We start from the raw sequence: 17,339 nt of genomic DNA, 5'->3' as shown, positions 1-17,339 counted from the left end.
TTTCTTTACCAGTTAGACAAAAGTTCTTTTAACATTTAAAACATTTTAGAAATGAAATACATTTTTTATTGTTTTAAGTAAATGTAATACTATTAGTGGATAGGATTTCAATTACGGCTAATCATTTACTTAAATCTGAATAGTGTCCCTAGACATCAAAATTTAATGTGCCATTGGATCAAGATTCTGTGAATATTTTAAGACTGTAAAGTTTGTTACTGTTATAAGAAACACGACATATTTGGTATGGAGGGCACTATGACATGGGGGGGGGGGTGAAATCCTTCGAAGCAGAAGAAAAAGCAAGCTAATCTTACTTTCCAGTCCTTTATTTTACTTGACAATGTTTTTTTTAATACTCAGCATCATGTATATACAAAGAGACTAAACTCCCATCCCATCATGATCTTTTCAACATACATGTATATACAAAGAGACTAAACTCCCATCCCATCATGATCATTTCAACATACATGTATATACAAAGAGACCAAACTCCCATCCCATCATGATCATTTCAACATACATGTATATACAAAGAGACTAAACTCCCATCCCATCATGATCATTTCAACATACATGTATATACAAAGAGACTAAACTCCCATCCCATCATGATCATTTCAACATACATGTATATACAAAGAGACTAAACTCCCATCCCATCATGATTATTTCAACATGCATGTATATACAAAGAGACTAAACTCCCATCCCATCCCATCATGATCATTTCAACATACATGTATATACAAAGAGACTAAACTCCCATCCCATCATGATCATTTCAACATACATGTACCGTTTTTGAAATATTCATCCCAAAGTCCTTCCTGGTCTCCTAGAGAACCTATGCTTTGCATAATGATGACATCAAAGTTATGTTATATATATATATGTGTGTGTGTGTGTCTCATACTGGCATGAATATTGTTCAGTGCTTCATTCTGAAGGGGAGGGGGCCGAGTGGTATAAAGCGCTCTCTGTTACGGATCACTGCCATCTCACCTCTGGGTGGGTTCGAGTCTTGGATTTGGCCAAAGTTGGATTGTGAGAAAGCTTGCCAGTAGCTTCGCATGGGTCGGTGGTTCTTTCCAGGGTTTTCCCAGGTTCTTCCTTCACCATTTATAATGGCCACCATGTAAAGCCTATCGTGTGCTGAAAAATGGCGTTAAGCCCCACAACTTCTGAAAGGGGCATATATATAGCCAGCATTTCAGCTTGAATATCTTGGGAAATTTATCTTTATGACTGTTATGTATAATCTCCAGAGCTCGCAGATACACTGTATTATCTTTTGGATACATCTGCTCCAATATAGGATTTTTAACCAACATAAACTTTGTTGAATCAGCAATGGTTTACCGACTAATTTGCCAGATTTCTTATCTGTTCCATAATGCTGTATTACGGCTTTAAGTCCATCAATGCCATAGTCTTCTTGTGCAGACAGAGGTATTCAAAAAATATCTTTATTTCTTAATTTCACTTTTCATCCTTATTCAGTTTACCTTAACCCTGATATGGATATATGGTTTTGTAGCACATGATCCTCAGGGCCAAACATGACTGATAAAAAAAAAATGAAAATCGCATTATACTTTTAAATTGTCTGTTTTAAATAGGCTCAGTATTCTGCCCTTTCTAAATTTATAAATACTGCTGAGAGATTGACCACCATCATGCTGCCGATTTTTGTCCATTTAGTATGCAAATCTGACTCGTATTTAACACCATTTTTGGGCTCAAAATCACTCAATGGTACCTCCAGTAACTTTCCCACCTCCAATAATCTGATATGCCTCATAACTTTAGACATTACTGTCATCGCCACTACCATCAGCCAGTATTTGCCAAACGAAATCGAAATGAACCACACCAGGAACCGCCAATATTTTGGGTTTTCTAGGTAGTCTGTATTTCAAAGAATCATTGATAATACTTCCTGCATGGAAGGTTCAAACTACGCCATAATAATGCTTATTCCTAGTGACCATGTGCCAATCAAATTTAGTTTAACAACCATTCATGTCAGGCTTGAAGAACCCAGATGTGTAAACACTTGCCTAACCGAAAAACAGATGTCTTAACAAGAACAGTTAAATAAAATTTGTATACTTCACCAAACACATTTTCATATGAGAGATTTTCAACTAATTTGCAGGAGTTCTCACGCATCACTGTTCTCCAAATTTGTACAAATTTTGCATGATTCATGCAATTGCACACCATGGCATCATCTCCGTTTAAGTACATTACATATCAAGTAATGACATCTGTGTTAAGTTTGTATGTTGCTTTGGCAATAATTTCTGTTTGTCACACAAGGAATAAGCTACATTAAATTCTGATTGGTGGTTTTTGTTTAACCTGGAATGGAACAATCAATAACCACCAATGAGAATTCAATGTAACATATTTCATCGTGTGACACAACAGTAGTGTAGCTTTCAAATCAACCCAAGTAAACATAATACAATTCAACACAGAAACTTTGCGTAAAAGTGATTATTAAATGACGAGTAAAGTATATTCATTAAACATGTGGAACATGTCTGTAATGTATAGTATAGGCTGAACATACTGCTGGGTCAAGATAATTAGCTAGCTAAGGGGGTGGGGCAGATTACGAAGCATGTAACTTTTATCGTAATTTACAGATGGCAAGTAGGTAATCTCAAGTCTTTTTCATTTTACTAATAAAAATGAGTGCCTGTGACTGAAGATCACATTTCAGATGAATTCTAATTTTAAAGAATAATAAAGCAAACTAATAATAATTATTCATGACTGATGAAGACTAAAATTTGCACACGGTTAAGTATTGTTTTGTATTGATTCACTGTCTCTTGTAGTGATATGTGCATTTTTAATAGCAAAAGTATTGATATATCAATGAATCGTTTCATCCTTAGAATTCAATCCCTATCATACTTGGAGGCTTCTCTGTTACCTTGACAACCATTAAGAACATGATCACAATAATTCATGTACTCATGGGTGCAATTAAAGAATGTGGTCAATTGTATTTTCTGTACTGCAATAAACAGGTATAAATAACTTCTACTTGTGCATTTATATTGTATTTGATGCTTATTGTATTAACCCTTTTTTAACCTAGTATACTAGCATGAGGTGACCATTAAATCAATCCATATTCCTTGCAGAATAAACCTAAGGTTGATGGTCTCATTTTCTCTTCTGGGCTGTAAAAAAGTGACGCTTTTTTTACCCCACTTTCCATCAACATTATACTGGGTATAGAATGAATCATTTGCGAAAGCAAAACAAATTGTAATTGACCAAGCTTTTAACATATCTATCTTTGTGAAATTTTGTACACAATATGATTTGGTTTGGCTTGCTATTTTGTACATAAAATGAAACAGAAAGGTATTCTTATAATACATTACAACAAAAGAACAAAAATGTTTCTTCTGAGGTTGAAAAAAAAATGAAGCCCTTTAAGCAATTTGGTTCAGTGATTTATAAGAATGGCCACATCGTTTGCAAAAGCAATTATTGAATTACCTATTCAATATAACCAGCTAACATCAATTTTAATCATATATACATATGCACAATGCACATATGATATAACACACACACACACACACACACACACACACACGCAATTTATGCACCTTTTACTATAATTTGTTTATTATTCTGAACATTTTTGATACTCTTAGAAAACCATTCCACTGAAAGAACGAAGAAAAAAAAATGTTTTACTTGATATTACAAAATTAGATCTTGGAAGTACTTGGTACATCGATTTTTAAGAACCACACCATTTTCAAAAGCACAGTTGATGAATTGAATAATCAATATAATCAGCTAAAAGAATGATTTTAATTACATGTATATGCATATTGTAAGACAACTTTCTGTATATGCATACTGTAAGACAACTTTCTGTATATGCATACTGTAAGACAACTTTATCTACAGCTGTAAGTGTACCATTACATTATATAGAAATACATCGATAGAGGACCTCTAATGAGTTATGGAACTGATGGACAGAAGATATTATATATATATATATATATATATATATATGGTACTGCATGTATTTAGCACACAAATTCTTGTCATAGCTGCAACCAATATAATTTTTCTGATACTTTATTGCTCTAAAGCGTTCATTATTCAAACAAAGTCTTAGAAACTCTAGAATATTCACAGTGCATGTTGAAAAAGACTCTAACGTGACAGGACTCTTAAGACAAGCATATGAAATCAAGGCATTACAAATACTGATGGATTGGAGGGCTGAAAGCTAATTAACACAAGATCAGATAGAATAACATATGGGCTGCATCATTTAAATGTACACAGTACCCAGGAAAGGCAGTTTTAAAGAAATTCATGCCTGGGTATTTTGATTGCTGAAAGAGTTTATATAGAAAAAGATTCAAAACTGAATCTATTGGTGATAATGCCTGTTGAAAGTGCCTTTCCTGGGTCTCACAATGTTTTACTGGAGCAGTCATTAACTCCAGAGATCTTGATATTCATGGTATTTCCAGAATTATATATATATTGTTATAAACAGTCTTTATAAAAATGGCCTAAATTTTCTTTTTCTTTATCTATCAGAAGATAATTCATTTTAATATTTAAACATTTTAGAAATGACCAATTTCCTTTTAAATGCATTATCTACTACTGCACCAAGTTCTATCATCAGTGGCACGTTATCCAAGGGGAGATCATTTCAATCATGGTTAATCAGATACATAATTTGAATTGTCCTTCTTGACGTAAAAATTTGACGTGAAAAACTAATGGATCTAGTTTTTGTGGATATTTTAAAACCGTAATGTTTGTTACTGTTATTAGAAACACAAAACTATATTTGATAATGGTGGACACTACACCATAAGCATGGAGGAATCAAGATCCTTCAAAAGCAAAAGAAAGTAGGATAATTTTACTTTCCAGTCCTTTATTTTACTTGACAATATTTTGTAAAGTCAAACATTCATGTTTATATATACAAAGAGATTCCCATCCTATCAAAATCATTTATACATACAAAGAGATTCCCATCCTATCAAAATCATTTCAACATACTGGTTTAGAAATACTCTTCTCAAAGTCCATTCTGGTCTCCCACAGAACCTGTTTTTTGCATAACTGAAATACAAAAAGATCACTCTAGGAGGTCTTTAATATCTTTACATCTGCATTCTACAGAACACAAACACTGAATATAATATTTCACTTAATATGTCAAAATTTTATCTTTCTCCTTTAAAAGTCCAAGAACTGAACACCTTTTTTGTATTAAATAATTAAAAATAAATTTAAATTATCTTTATACAAAAAGAGATTAGGCATCAGACAACATTTTGTTGATATCATCAACAAGGCGACGCCCATGCTCTTGCCAATTGATAGGATTTGCTGTTGTACAAACTGTCTTGAGACGGCTTTCATTCTGTAAACAACAAAAGAGTAAAATAAGTAATATTTTTCATTTTTCATACCTCTGTATTTCTGAAAAAGGACAAATTGTGAAATTGCTGGTAATAATAGATACAGAACAGATGTGTATTATTATTGTTATAGAGACTCTCCAATGGGTAATGATTTAATACTGAATTTAAGAAACAAGTTGAATAAAGTCAAGCTTTTGCAAGCCTCGGATCACAAAAGCTGGACCACTCCAGTGGCCTATTGGTTAGAGCATCTGCCTCAGATGTGGGAGGTCTTGGGTTCAATCCCTGGCCGAGTCCTAACAAAGACTTACAAAAATGGTACTAACAGCTGCCTCGCTTGGCGCTCAGCATTAGGAGGTTAGTGTTAGGACTGGCTGGCCTGGTGTCGGGATAATGTGACTGGGTGGGACATCATGCTACATGTCTGCTGCATGATGCCCCAGTGCTAGATATCACTATGAACTGCCACACTGCAGACATCATAGCAATATGACTGAAAAATTGTTAAAGCTATGTTAAAAATCCAAATTACACACACACACACACACACACACACACACACACACACACAAGCTGGATATTACTGAATGAGTTTCATAAATTTAATATTAAATCATTACCAATCTGAAATTCTTTTTACCACATAGTTTTTATTTCAGTGGAAATTATTTAGATTGAAAGAAGAATGAATAATTTTCATTCTGACAGATGCTGTGCATAAAAAACAGTCCCAAGCAGAGTTGAACTAGTAAAGGTAGATTATACTTTTTTGCAAAATACATCCATCCAAATAAACAGAATATATTATAAAGACAAATAGGTAGATTATACTTTTTTGCAAAATACAAACTGAAGAACAATCATCCATCCAAATAAACAGAATATATTATAAAGACAAATTCATTTTTCAACACAGAATGTCCAATGCATGTCATGTCATATTGTTTGATAAGTTATGCAGTACAGGTTAGAGTCCATGTTCACCCTAACATGTCACTTTTACAACTAAACATTACATTGTTGTGATATTTGTGAAAAAGCAGATTATTGGATGCACAAATTCCCTATTTACTGTACTGTATTTGTGACCGGATATTTGCAGTATTTGATTTGGATCAGTAGACTGTACAGAAGACATACACAAATTTCTTTTTGAGTCAGATGTGCATCACATATTTGCCATGTAAATATGATGTGGTTGGACAAAGTTCAGTCAGTTGGGACACCGGTTATGTCCACATTCTTCTGTGAACAGAGGTGAGTTTATTTACTTATGTAAGTTAACATTTAAACCATGGTGGATTCTATGTTACAGATATACCACCCCCATCCCACACGCCTGCTATCAAATGAACAATACCCTTTGTTTTACTTCTAATTGTTGTTCTTATCTCTGCCATTTTTCATGTGATGATATTATTATTCATGACATAACAAACCCCTGTTTTGGTAAATTGGCCACATTCAGACAGACTGGACCATTTTCCCCCAATTCCCTTTTGTAAGTGGAGTAAAAAAATGCCCACCAAAATGTTCAATGAAAACAAAAAATTCCAGTAGTTAGGGTTAAAGTTTTTCCACGACTGCGGCCAATCAGTAAAGAGAATACTGCACAATAATTTCATGGACTTATTTGGGCAAATCAGAATTAAATAAAGTGATATGTAACATATATTTACATCAAAAATATGAAACTACATATACTATAGAAAAACTATACCAACTATGTGATAAATTGCAATCTGACAAGTATAACCTTGTACACCTCTCCCTCGATAACTCGCACACATTGGGGTCCACAAACATAGACCACACTATAAGCGAGGTGCGAGTTACCGAGGGACCTCCAAAAATTGAAAAAATCACTTTGACATCGAGATAAACGCAGGAGGGGGTGTGCGGTATTAAGGAACTGGGCTGTTTAATGACTGAATCCTCATTTTACAATCACGTCAATAATAATTTTTAATAATGCACTTTTTCTAATGAAGTTGTTCATCATTCTGTTTAAATAACATTTTTGTTTTCTCAAAATATCCAACATATGAAAGATCATTTCAACTGGTTTGAAGAACCATCACGTGTGCGCAAAAAATCTGTATTACATCACTGCTTTTTGTTTTCTTGATGAGTCTGGTTCCCATAGTGGTATTTAATATTATCTTGCCAAATCGTTAGACCACAATTTGGGAACTAGACTAATTGTTGATACACCACCAAACAAGAATCCTTTTTTTTCAAAAACACGTGACATTTATTTCATGACATGTCTAAGTTGAAATTCAATTTTTTATTGTTCAATTAGAACAATGTTAATGTCGTGACTTCATTGGAAGTAATAATGAAATTTCTTATCATCCCTGAGGATATCTCAAAAAGCCAGTTCAAGAATTCTCTGAAACTCGCTTGCCCACAAGGGTTCGTATCTGTGAAATCAAGCTCTTTATTTTACGAAGTATCCTTTTCGCTTTGCTGCCTTGTTATCTTTGATCACAGTTATGATAGTTAATTTAAGGTAGTTTCTGTTACATACACAATAATGTTTATTACAGTGTTCGCTTGATCAAATGAAGTGAGTTCACCTGACATACGACCAAGGCCACTCAATTTTAAGTTAGTCCGATTTTTGTGCCTTTTAACTTTTCTTTTATTCCACCTCCTTTTTTATTCAAAACACATAATGTGATAATATAAAGGAGGCCAGCTTTTAATTCAGTGCAACAATACAACAAATACCTCCCCAATTAAGTTATCATAACACAGTTGGCACTTAATTAGGTTCTCAGAGAAATGCTCGCGGACATAGCTGTTACGGTTGATTGATGTATTTTACGTTTAATTACAAGAGGACACATTGCATTTATGATGATTACACTTATAAGGAACTAAAAGATGGAATTAGAACACAACTTTCAATTGATAAAAAAATTATTTAATTTGTATTTATTTAATAAAGTACTGCCTTAATTTGGCGTGACATTTTCATTGATCGAACTTTCCTTACATATCATTAATTGCGGTGTACTAGGAATGTCATTTGGAAAGAAAATGTAAAAGATTAGATGAGTTATTTATAAATTTGATATTTCATAATGTTGATCAAAATTTCCAGGTCCTATCTACCGTTTTCAACGATAAAACGAGCGATACATCAGAGTTTCCGTTACCAATTTTGATCATGATTTTCTTCAAGTTCAACAAATAGGGATAATTTTTCTTTGGTATTTTTGGGTTTAAAAAATGGGATCCATGCCTGATACTGTGTTATAAGTGGGTTCGTGAGTTATCAGGGTGTGAGTTATCGAGAGAGTGGTGTATTATGATACAGAGGTTCTAATATGATATGCATCATCATAAAGAGGTACCAATAATATTTATAACAATACAAAAGTTTCAATATGATGTGCATCATGAAACAGCTTTCCCACCATGATGGTATTATTGGACACATAAGAGCTATGTATAATTACTAGGTTTGCAAAACAATGTGTATCACAATACAAAGATCTCAATATGATTATTTTTATTTTGACATCGCAATTTACTATTATTTTTTTCTTTTTCCTCCATAAACAGTTTAGCATATATTTTGTATTGAAAAAACCTGATGGATGAGAGTAAAATTTGAAAAGTTGAACCAGTCTATAAATTCTACATTTTTGTCTGTCTGAAAAATAATAGTACTGAAAAGTTTCATCTTGCCATGTCTTCTTACTGGATACATATATTTTCATGGCTGTGTTTTTCATGATACAGAGACTATGTTAATACATAATGTATCATGGCTGTGTTTTTCATGATATGGGGACTAAGTTAATACATAATGTATCATGGCATGTACATGTGTATGTAGAGAGAGAGAGATTACTCAAACTTACATTGTATGTCTCCACCTTTGCCCTAAGGTTGACGATAAAAGATTTAAACAGGGCATCCTGGAATACTTGGTCAAAAGCAGCTTCATTCTGAAACAAAAAGATAAAATATTAAGTTGGATAATATATCTTTTTAAAGACAGCATCTAATATATATATATATATATATATATATATATATATATATATATATAGAGAGAGAGAGAGAGAGAGAGAGAGAGAGAGAGAGAGAGAGAGATATACAATCTGGTATGAGCAGAAAAAACTCAAGCTCATGGTTAAGTTAAAAATTTAACAAAACCAAAACACGTAACACAAAAGCCTACAGAAAACCTGAACTATTTAAATGACTGAATGACTGGAAATCAACAAAAACAGAGTCAAATAATGGAAAAAAATTCAAATAAAAACAGCATCAAAAAGCAAATAATGAAGCAGGATGTAAAAATCAAAGCAATATTTACATGGGTCATAAGAATGATTTTGAGTGATGTAAATAATAAACAAATATTTACATGGGGAAAAATTACCATGAAGATTTATGAACAATTCATAAACTGATACCTGGCTGAAAATTTTGACAAGACTACATTGGGAAGGTTACATATTTTCATCTAGACCAAATTACCCATGAGTTTTTAGCTGCAGAATTATGAATCATTCCTTATATGTTATTGCTTTATCCAGTCTATCCCAGGTTAGACTTAATCGGTAGTTTGTCAAAGGACTTGATTCAAGGTCAGTCGAGTTTGTGATGGTTGGCTAGTATTGTATTGTACTGATTTCACTGTGAATGTGACTCTGATGGTCATTCATTTCTTCCTGAAAATCATCCATTTCACCAGAACATCAGATGACAGATTTTCATGTCAGCTGCTATAATACATTTCTATCTTACATCCTAACTTTTGATTTATAGTAGTACTAACTCTGTAGCTGAACTTCGGAACAATCTGGTCTCAGGCACAAACTTGCAGATTAGGCAGTGCATGTCTTTGTAACTGTATGTATCCGCATTTGTGATCATGTCTTAAGTTACTTTGGTATGTCCCTGATTGTCCTGAGATTGTTAGGTTTACTGAATCAACCATAGCAATGTCATACATTCAGAAGGTCTAATAAATGATCTGTTGTAATTTTGGGGCATCAAGGGGGTAAATAACCATAAATGGTGATGCTTTCTTGGTTTATTATTTTAAAAGGCATTTATGTAGAAGGTTATAGTTTTGTCTATGGCCTCATCAATCAGATCAAAATAAGTCTCATGAGTGGCAACAAGCTCAACTAATCAGATAACTCATAAATATGTACTGCTCTTGCATATGATTATCTCATCCAGAATCCTAATACCACCTCAACATCTTTGTAAGGCAAAGTTCTGATATGTTGGTGGATTTATTAGATATTTAAGTTCTTAGCTCTAGTAACATCTGTTGGATTTCAATAGTTTCCTCCCTTGGTATGTAATGCCAACTAACCAACAGCATGTAACAGTGACTCACTGTACATCTGATGAAAATTATGGAAGCAATCGATTTAAAAAAAGGATACTGTTCAAATTTAATATTGAAAGTATGCATGTTTGCACAAATGCATCCATTCCCTCAATTACACCTGTAATGGCTTCTTTCTGGTTTGTAGTTGTATATACCAGAAAGCAACCATTACAGGTGTATTTTGAAGAAAAGTATGTATTTGCACAAACATGGACTGGGCAGTGAATAATAGCTTATTTATTAGTCCATTTCAGTTGTGTACACCCCTTGTCTCAATCATGGAGGAACAGTGGTCTAATTTGAACAACTTGATTTTGATTGGATGCATCCAATGAAATTAACAGACCCAAAGCAGTGAAATATCTGAATGATCTGCCAAGGTGTAGCTAAGCTAACATATCATAACCTTGGCTTACGAAGATGCCATCTAAAGAATTTGACGAAAATCTGATCAGAAATAGAGCTGCTTGAGTGCAAGCAAACTCGGCCAATCAATTGCAAGATCACCCCATTAATATCCATGGATCTCACTCATCATCTAACTTGTTAGAGATCTTGACGGTACTTGCCCATATTTCAAGTCTGATCAAAACGGGATCAGGAATATGAACAAGCTCAGCCAATCAGATGCAAAATCATGCCAATAATATGCATGGCTATTGCCGATCAGAGAATATGATAAAAGTTTAAACACTGTGTTCAAGATCTTAATGACAATTGCCTAAATTTCATGTCTGATCCAAATCAAGGAATTCTTGACTGTCACAACGATGTCTGCAGTGTGGCAGTTTATAGTGATGTCCAGCACTGAGGCATCATACCACAGACATGTAGCATGATGTCCCACCCTGCCACATTATCCTAAGATCAGGCCGACCAGTCCTAACACTAACCTCTTTATGCTGAGCAACGAGGCAGATGCTCTAACCACAAGCCACCAGAACGGTCACTGACTCTTGTAACCATCTCTAATATTCACTGAGCAATAAGATTTTCCAATTAAAAACAGTGGTAACTATATTGTCTATATGATCTACTCCATTTTCATTTAGGACAAAATATATCTGATTAGAAGACTTTTGGTGAATCTCTGTGTTGATATGACCATATACTCAGGAATGTTTGTGACAAGATTTCAAAGTCTGAGGTCCAATTAGCATAATTTTCATTCAGGACCAACTAGATATCACAATTAGTCTTGAGGAGAAAACTTATGTTGATATGACTTTCAATTTAGGAGGAATAGCAGTATAAAGATTTTCAAGATGGCTGCCATGGTGGCCATAGTGGATGTAAGACCAACACCAATTTCATTTAATACCAGCATAAAAAGATTTCTGATGAAAATCCAATGATGCTATGACTTTTCATCTAGGAATTGCAATAAAATGTTTAAGATTGCTACTGGAGATTGGAGATCAGACTGGCAAAATATTCGACCAAATGGACAACACAAGAAACATCCTGTCAAAACCCCATGCTGATACAATCATTACTTCAGGTGGAGTACCATTAAAATTTAGCACAATTCTCATTTATAACCAACATGATTTTAAACATGGCAGCTTGGGTTGACATGTCAGTTGCCAAAGTGGAAACATCTTCATTTAGGACCAGCTAGAAGTTAGACATCACAAGTCTTCTAATGAAAATCCCACGTTGATTTGACTGTGTTCATGAGGAGTATTTTCAAGATGACTGCCATGGTGGTAATCTTGGATATCCAAATGGCATCATTTTCTGTCTAGCATTAACTAGATATTATAAGAAGCCTTTCAGTAGAAGTAGTGAAAAAAATTTCAATATGGCCACTGTGGTGGCCATACTGGATGCCCATGCAGAACAATTTTCAGTAAGGACCAATTATACATCATAAGAAGACCTTGTGTGAAAACCCGATGTCAACAAGACTATCTGCTGAGGAGGAGTAGCAATAACAAGATTTTCATAGTGACCATATTTGATGTCATACTGGTACCATTTTCATTTGGGACCAGCTAGCCATAAGAAGTCTTTTAGTAAAAACGCCTTGCTAGTATGACCATCTATTCTGGAGAAGTACCAATAATAAGAGTTTCTGTGCCTGCCATATTGGATATCCTAGCGATATTTTCATTCAAGAAAAACTATACTTTGAGATAAATGTGTTTGTGAAGTTTTGTGGCAATCCTAAAAGTAATTTAGGACAGCAATGATAGCAAACTTGTGCTAACAGACAGATGGATGACAAACAATACCCCATCCCATAAGCTGAAATGTTCTGGTCCAAAGCTAAATATAAGGATTCAAGTAATGACATAATCTTGATGCATATTACAGACAATTAACATGATGTTTGCTTAGCAATACCCTGCTCTATGGCTGACACAATTTTACTTACAGACTCCCTGAGGTGCCCCAGTTCAGCAGCTGTTTTTCCCAGGAGCATTTCAGCAGAATCTTGGAAACAAGTAACCCACTGATTGTCAGAGAAATCAGCCAGATTGACCTGAAGATGAAAATGACACATTTCGGGGCGGTAAAAACTACTTTTCTCAAGACCAGTACAAGTTGCAAATTTTGAAATGCAATAAATTAACATGCTAACTGCCATTTTCCTTTTAAATTTAAACTTGCTGCAACATATTTAGGTACATTTCTTAACCTCATTTGGTTGCAAAAAGTGCATTATATATCGGGGGGGGGTCTAAAAGAAGTCTTCCAATAAATGTAAAAATGTATTATTATAACATACAAAGGTAAAGAAGTTATAAGTTCGCAAATTGTATGTAAAATAAAAAAAATAATGGTAACAAAATTTAAAAAGTCTGTAAAATATACAAATCCACAATCAAAGTAACACTGTAAAAACCACTAGACCATGGCACCAAGGTTTGAACAGTATGTTGCAAAATGTCTTGGCTTAACAAGAATAAACAAAATCAATCAAGTAGTTTAGGAAAAAAAGTAAATTTTAACCAAAACCTTAATGCAAATGTTCTATGACTGGCTATGACACACTGGCAAGGAGAAAGAGATGGTATCACAGATTTGTCTTAGCTTCAAAAATGTTAAAACTTTAACCCAAATCTTTCAATGATCATTGCACAATTAAACATCTTCTGCTTTATAACGATTGATTCTAAATACATACATATATATATATATATATATATATATATATATATATATATATATATATATATATATATATATATGTATTATAACAGATCAGAGAGTCATAATTTGTCCGAATCTAACCCATATTGTGAATAAAGGCATCCCCCAAAAATGTTAGAACATGGTCAAATAAAAGGTCTTGAACATTCAGCTAAATGCACAAACTCTTATGAATTTTAGATTTAGAAATTCAAGTACATGTACATGAAATTTATAATTAAAAATTGACCAACATATCTATAGAAAGGATTGTAATTATCCCTGGATTGAACATTGTATGTGTGTATACTTCATAATATGAAAGAAATTTGCATACAATGATATCTGTATGATCAAACAGGTTACATCTTCGCTAGCCAAAGTTCCAATAACCCTATCTACACCTTGGCAGATCAAACAGCTTTAATGGTGCTTTGTCCAAGCAACATCTATTAGATTTCATGAGTTGCCTCCCTTTGTATGTAATGCCAACTAAGCAATAGCGTAATGCAATGTACATCAGACAAAAATGGTGGGGGCAATTGACATAAAAAGGATACATTGTAAGTTTAACATCAAAAGTATGACTATGTATCAGACGAAAGCCATTAGATGTATTTGAGTGAAAGGTATTTGTTCAAACACAGACCAGCAACAGAAAATTGGTTATTTATCAGTCTATTCAAATTTTGTGCTTCCCTTGTCTCGATCACATAGGAACAGTGTTCAAATTTGAACAACTTAATTTTCATTTGATGTGGTAGCTTGCCACCACATCCACTGAAATTCACTGAGCCGAAGCACAGAAATGTCTACTTGTTATGTCAAGGTGTAGATAGGGTTATTGAAACCTTGGCTAACGAAGATGAACAGGTTACAGAGTTAAATTTTGCCCCAAGTAGCAATCAATATGGTGTCACAAGAAGCTGTGTTATGTTTAGCTACTGTATTAACAATCAGCAATTAGTGGAGGGATTAGATTTGATTTTCATTGATGATTTATGGTACAGCAACACAAGTAGGTTTTTTGGTGCCGAAATAATCGGAGTCAAATTCATTGACCAAGGACACACCAAGAACTGAGCTAATATGAGTGAAGGATTTAAATCCAGTCCTTTCATTTTTGAGATCAGCATGCTAATCACTTTGCCACTGTGACTTCTGCTTAAATTAGTCACACATAATGACATGCAGGAAACATAATGGTACTACAAGAAGCTATGTTATGTTTAGCTACTGTATTAAGAATCAGCAATCAGTGGAGGGATTAGTTTTGGTTTAATTTGGTGATTTATGGTACAGCAACATAAGTACCATATACTTGCATAAAAACCCATTTGCATATATGCTAACCCGCCAAACTGAATAGGTATAAACACTAAATATGTCCATGACCTGCATATAAGCCGACCCAAAAGTCTGAGACGACATCACAAGATGCATGCCTTAAGTTCTAAATGCATTTATTTAGGCAAACTTACATTAGGAATAATTACCTGTATAACTCTCCGGGTTGGCATGTATGATTATTACACAGAAATGGTATAAATTTGTTTGAAAAGTAACAACTTTATTTAATTTTCAGTTTTTTTTATTGTTTTTGCCTAATTCAGATCTGTGTATAACTTGATCACACAATGACAAGAATTAAGCGGTGTTGTAATACTACCTCTACCTTTGACTTCATCATTGTTTATGTGTTATTGTATTAGACTTTTTTTTTAACAGTAATTAAATTTTTATTTTACCTTGAAATTGTAAATACCTAACTCATTAAAATATTATCCCAGTATGACAACAATGAACAACAACAGGGTTTAATTCAACAGTCGCAATTAGGCTAATGAGCGTATTTACATAATGGAGCCACCGTATGTACATTGTAGTTTTGAACAAGCATTGAATGAAGTATATTCCGCTAAATGAAGTACATCCCTTGCATTTGAATCATAAGCATCACTGCACTAAACTTTAATGATAAATCCAAAATACAATAATGAAGTTTCAGAAGTAATGGTTAAAAAATTATGCTAACACCATAAAAACTGAGTTGCAGTTGATCTTACACCCCTGATTTACTAAATTACGGTAATCACACTAATATTACAGACTGAAAGGCATCAAAGTACTGGTATAGTTCCTGTCAAAATTCCCAATTAACACAAGTCAGTTTCAGGGTTTTAATGATTAAGTGGCATGTATTGATTCGGAAAACAAAACAAAAATCTGCCAATTATAATCAGAGAAGATGCCGAAACATCCAGCTTTCCATTCTGTGGAAAATCATGATTTTGTTCAGCCAAAACACAAAAGCAAAATAGATTGATGATGATCTTAATTGATCTTTATTCAGGATTTTAGCATTTATTATTACCCTTCTTTCATGAACATGTAACGGTTATGCTAGTTGTGCCTTGCACAATTGAATGTGTGTACCTTTCCTCAATTTGTAGCATTGCTTACATCACTGAAAAAGAGTAACCTGTGAACATGTGGATCAATGTAAATGAAACAGCTATTACCAACAAGCTGAAGTATTATCTGGAAGAATGTGATTTGGTCAAAAAAAATGAATAAAGCAAAATCTGCATCTAATAAGATTGGAATACACAAGGCTTTGCACTGTGTAAGTACTGTACATTATAGTACAGCCTGGTCTCCTGGGTAAACTCCAACCAGCCCCTTGAATTATGAAGTCTTTATTTACCTTTATTTATTTAATTTTGTGTTGAAGAAATCAGAAATTATGCACATGCAAAATAATAACAAAATCAATCATGGTACTTTATAATAGTTTAGTGTTCACAGAGAATGTATTTTTTTTCTCACATGCATATACATCTTAGGACAAGGAAAAAAATTATTTTTTCATGTCCCAAAATTTACAGCCATTATGGTAGTCAAAAAATCTTAAAAACTTTCAAGTTTAGACCTTGGCCCATTGATAAGCTGAGCCACCTTCTTCCCAGCCTTTATTTTGTCCTATATTATTCAGCTTAAATGTGAGTAGATATGGTAGGTTATTTAGTGCCAAAATAATCGGAGTCAAATTCCTTGACCAAGGACTCACCATGGTAGCTAAACTGGGCTAATATGAGTGTTGGATTATAACCCACATCCTTTCATTTGCAAGTTCAGCATGCTAATCACTTTGCCACTGTGACTTCTGCCTAAATTAGTCACATGTAATGTGCAGGGTTTATTTTACATTCATTAATATGAATGCCCACTGCAGTGACTTAAATGCAAAACTAGGCAGACAGACAAATGGATGGACATGTTAACACCATATGCTCCCTCCAAATTTTGGACAAAGAATAAGTACCACTGACAACTTTTTCAGTACTCCTGTCTTTGACATACAGCCTCTGTAATGTTAT

The 17,339-nt window shown here is 33.7% G+C and overlaps 1 protein-coding gene across 3 annotated transcripts in view; it reads right to left on the bottom strand.

Annotated features, from left to right (window-relative positions):
* Positions 1-311: 311 nt before the first annotated feature.
* Positions 312-17,339, bottom strand: part of LOC149779773 (replication protein A 70 kDa DNA-binding subunit-like) — a 110,600-nt gene continuing 93,572 nt past the window's right edge. For all 3 annotated transcript variants that reach the window (XM_089940634.1, XM_089940633.1, XM_089940635.1), the window contains exons 16-18: positions 13,202-13,309; positions 9,329-9,415; positions 312-5,449 (exon numbers count right to left, since the gene is read on the bottom strand). In XM_089940634.1, coding sequence (XP_089796760.1) covers positions 5,342-5,449; positions 9,329-9,415; positions 13,202-13,309 — 303 coding nt within the window. In that variant the 3' untranslated portion in view covers positions 312-5,341. The remainder of the gene's footprint in view (positions 5,450-9,328; positions 9,416-13,201; positions 13,310-17,339) is intronic.

This window comes from Sinohyriopsis cumingii, chromosome 17, assembly GCF_028554795.1.
Source record: "Sinohyriopsis cumingii isolate HCF-2022 chromosome 17, ASM2855479v2, whole genome shotgun sequence".
Lineage (NCBI taxonomy): Eukaryota > Metazoa > Mollusca > Bivalvia > Unionida > Unionidae > Sinohyriopsis > Sinohyriopsis cumingii.
This window is presented reverse-complemented; position numbering and strand designations above follow the sequence as displayed.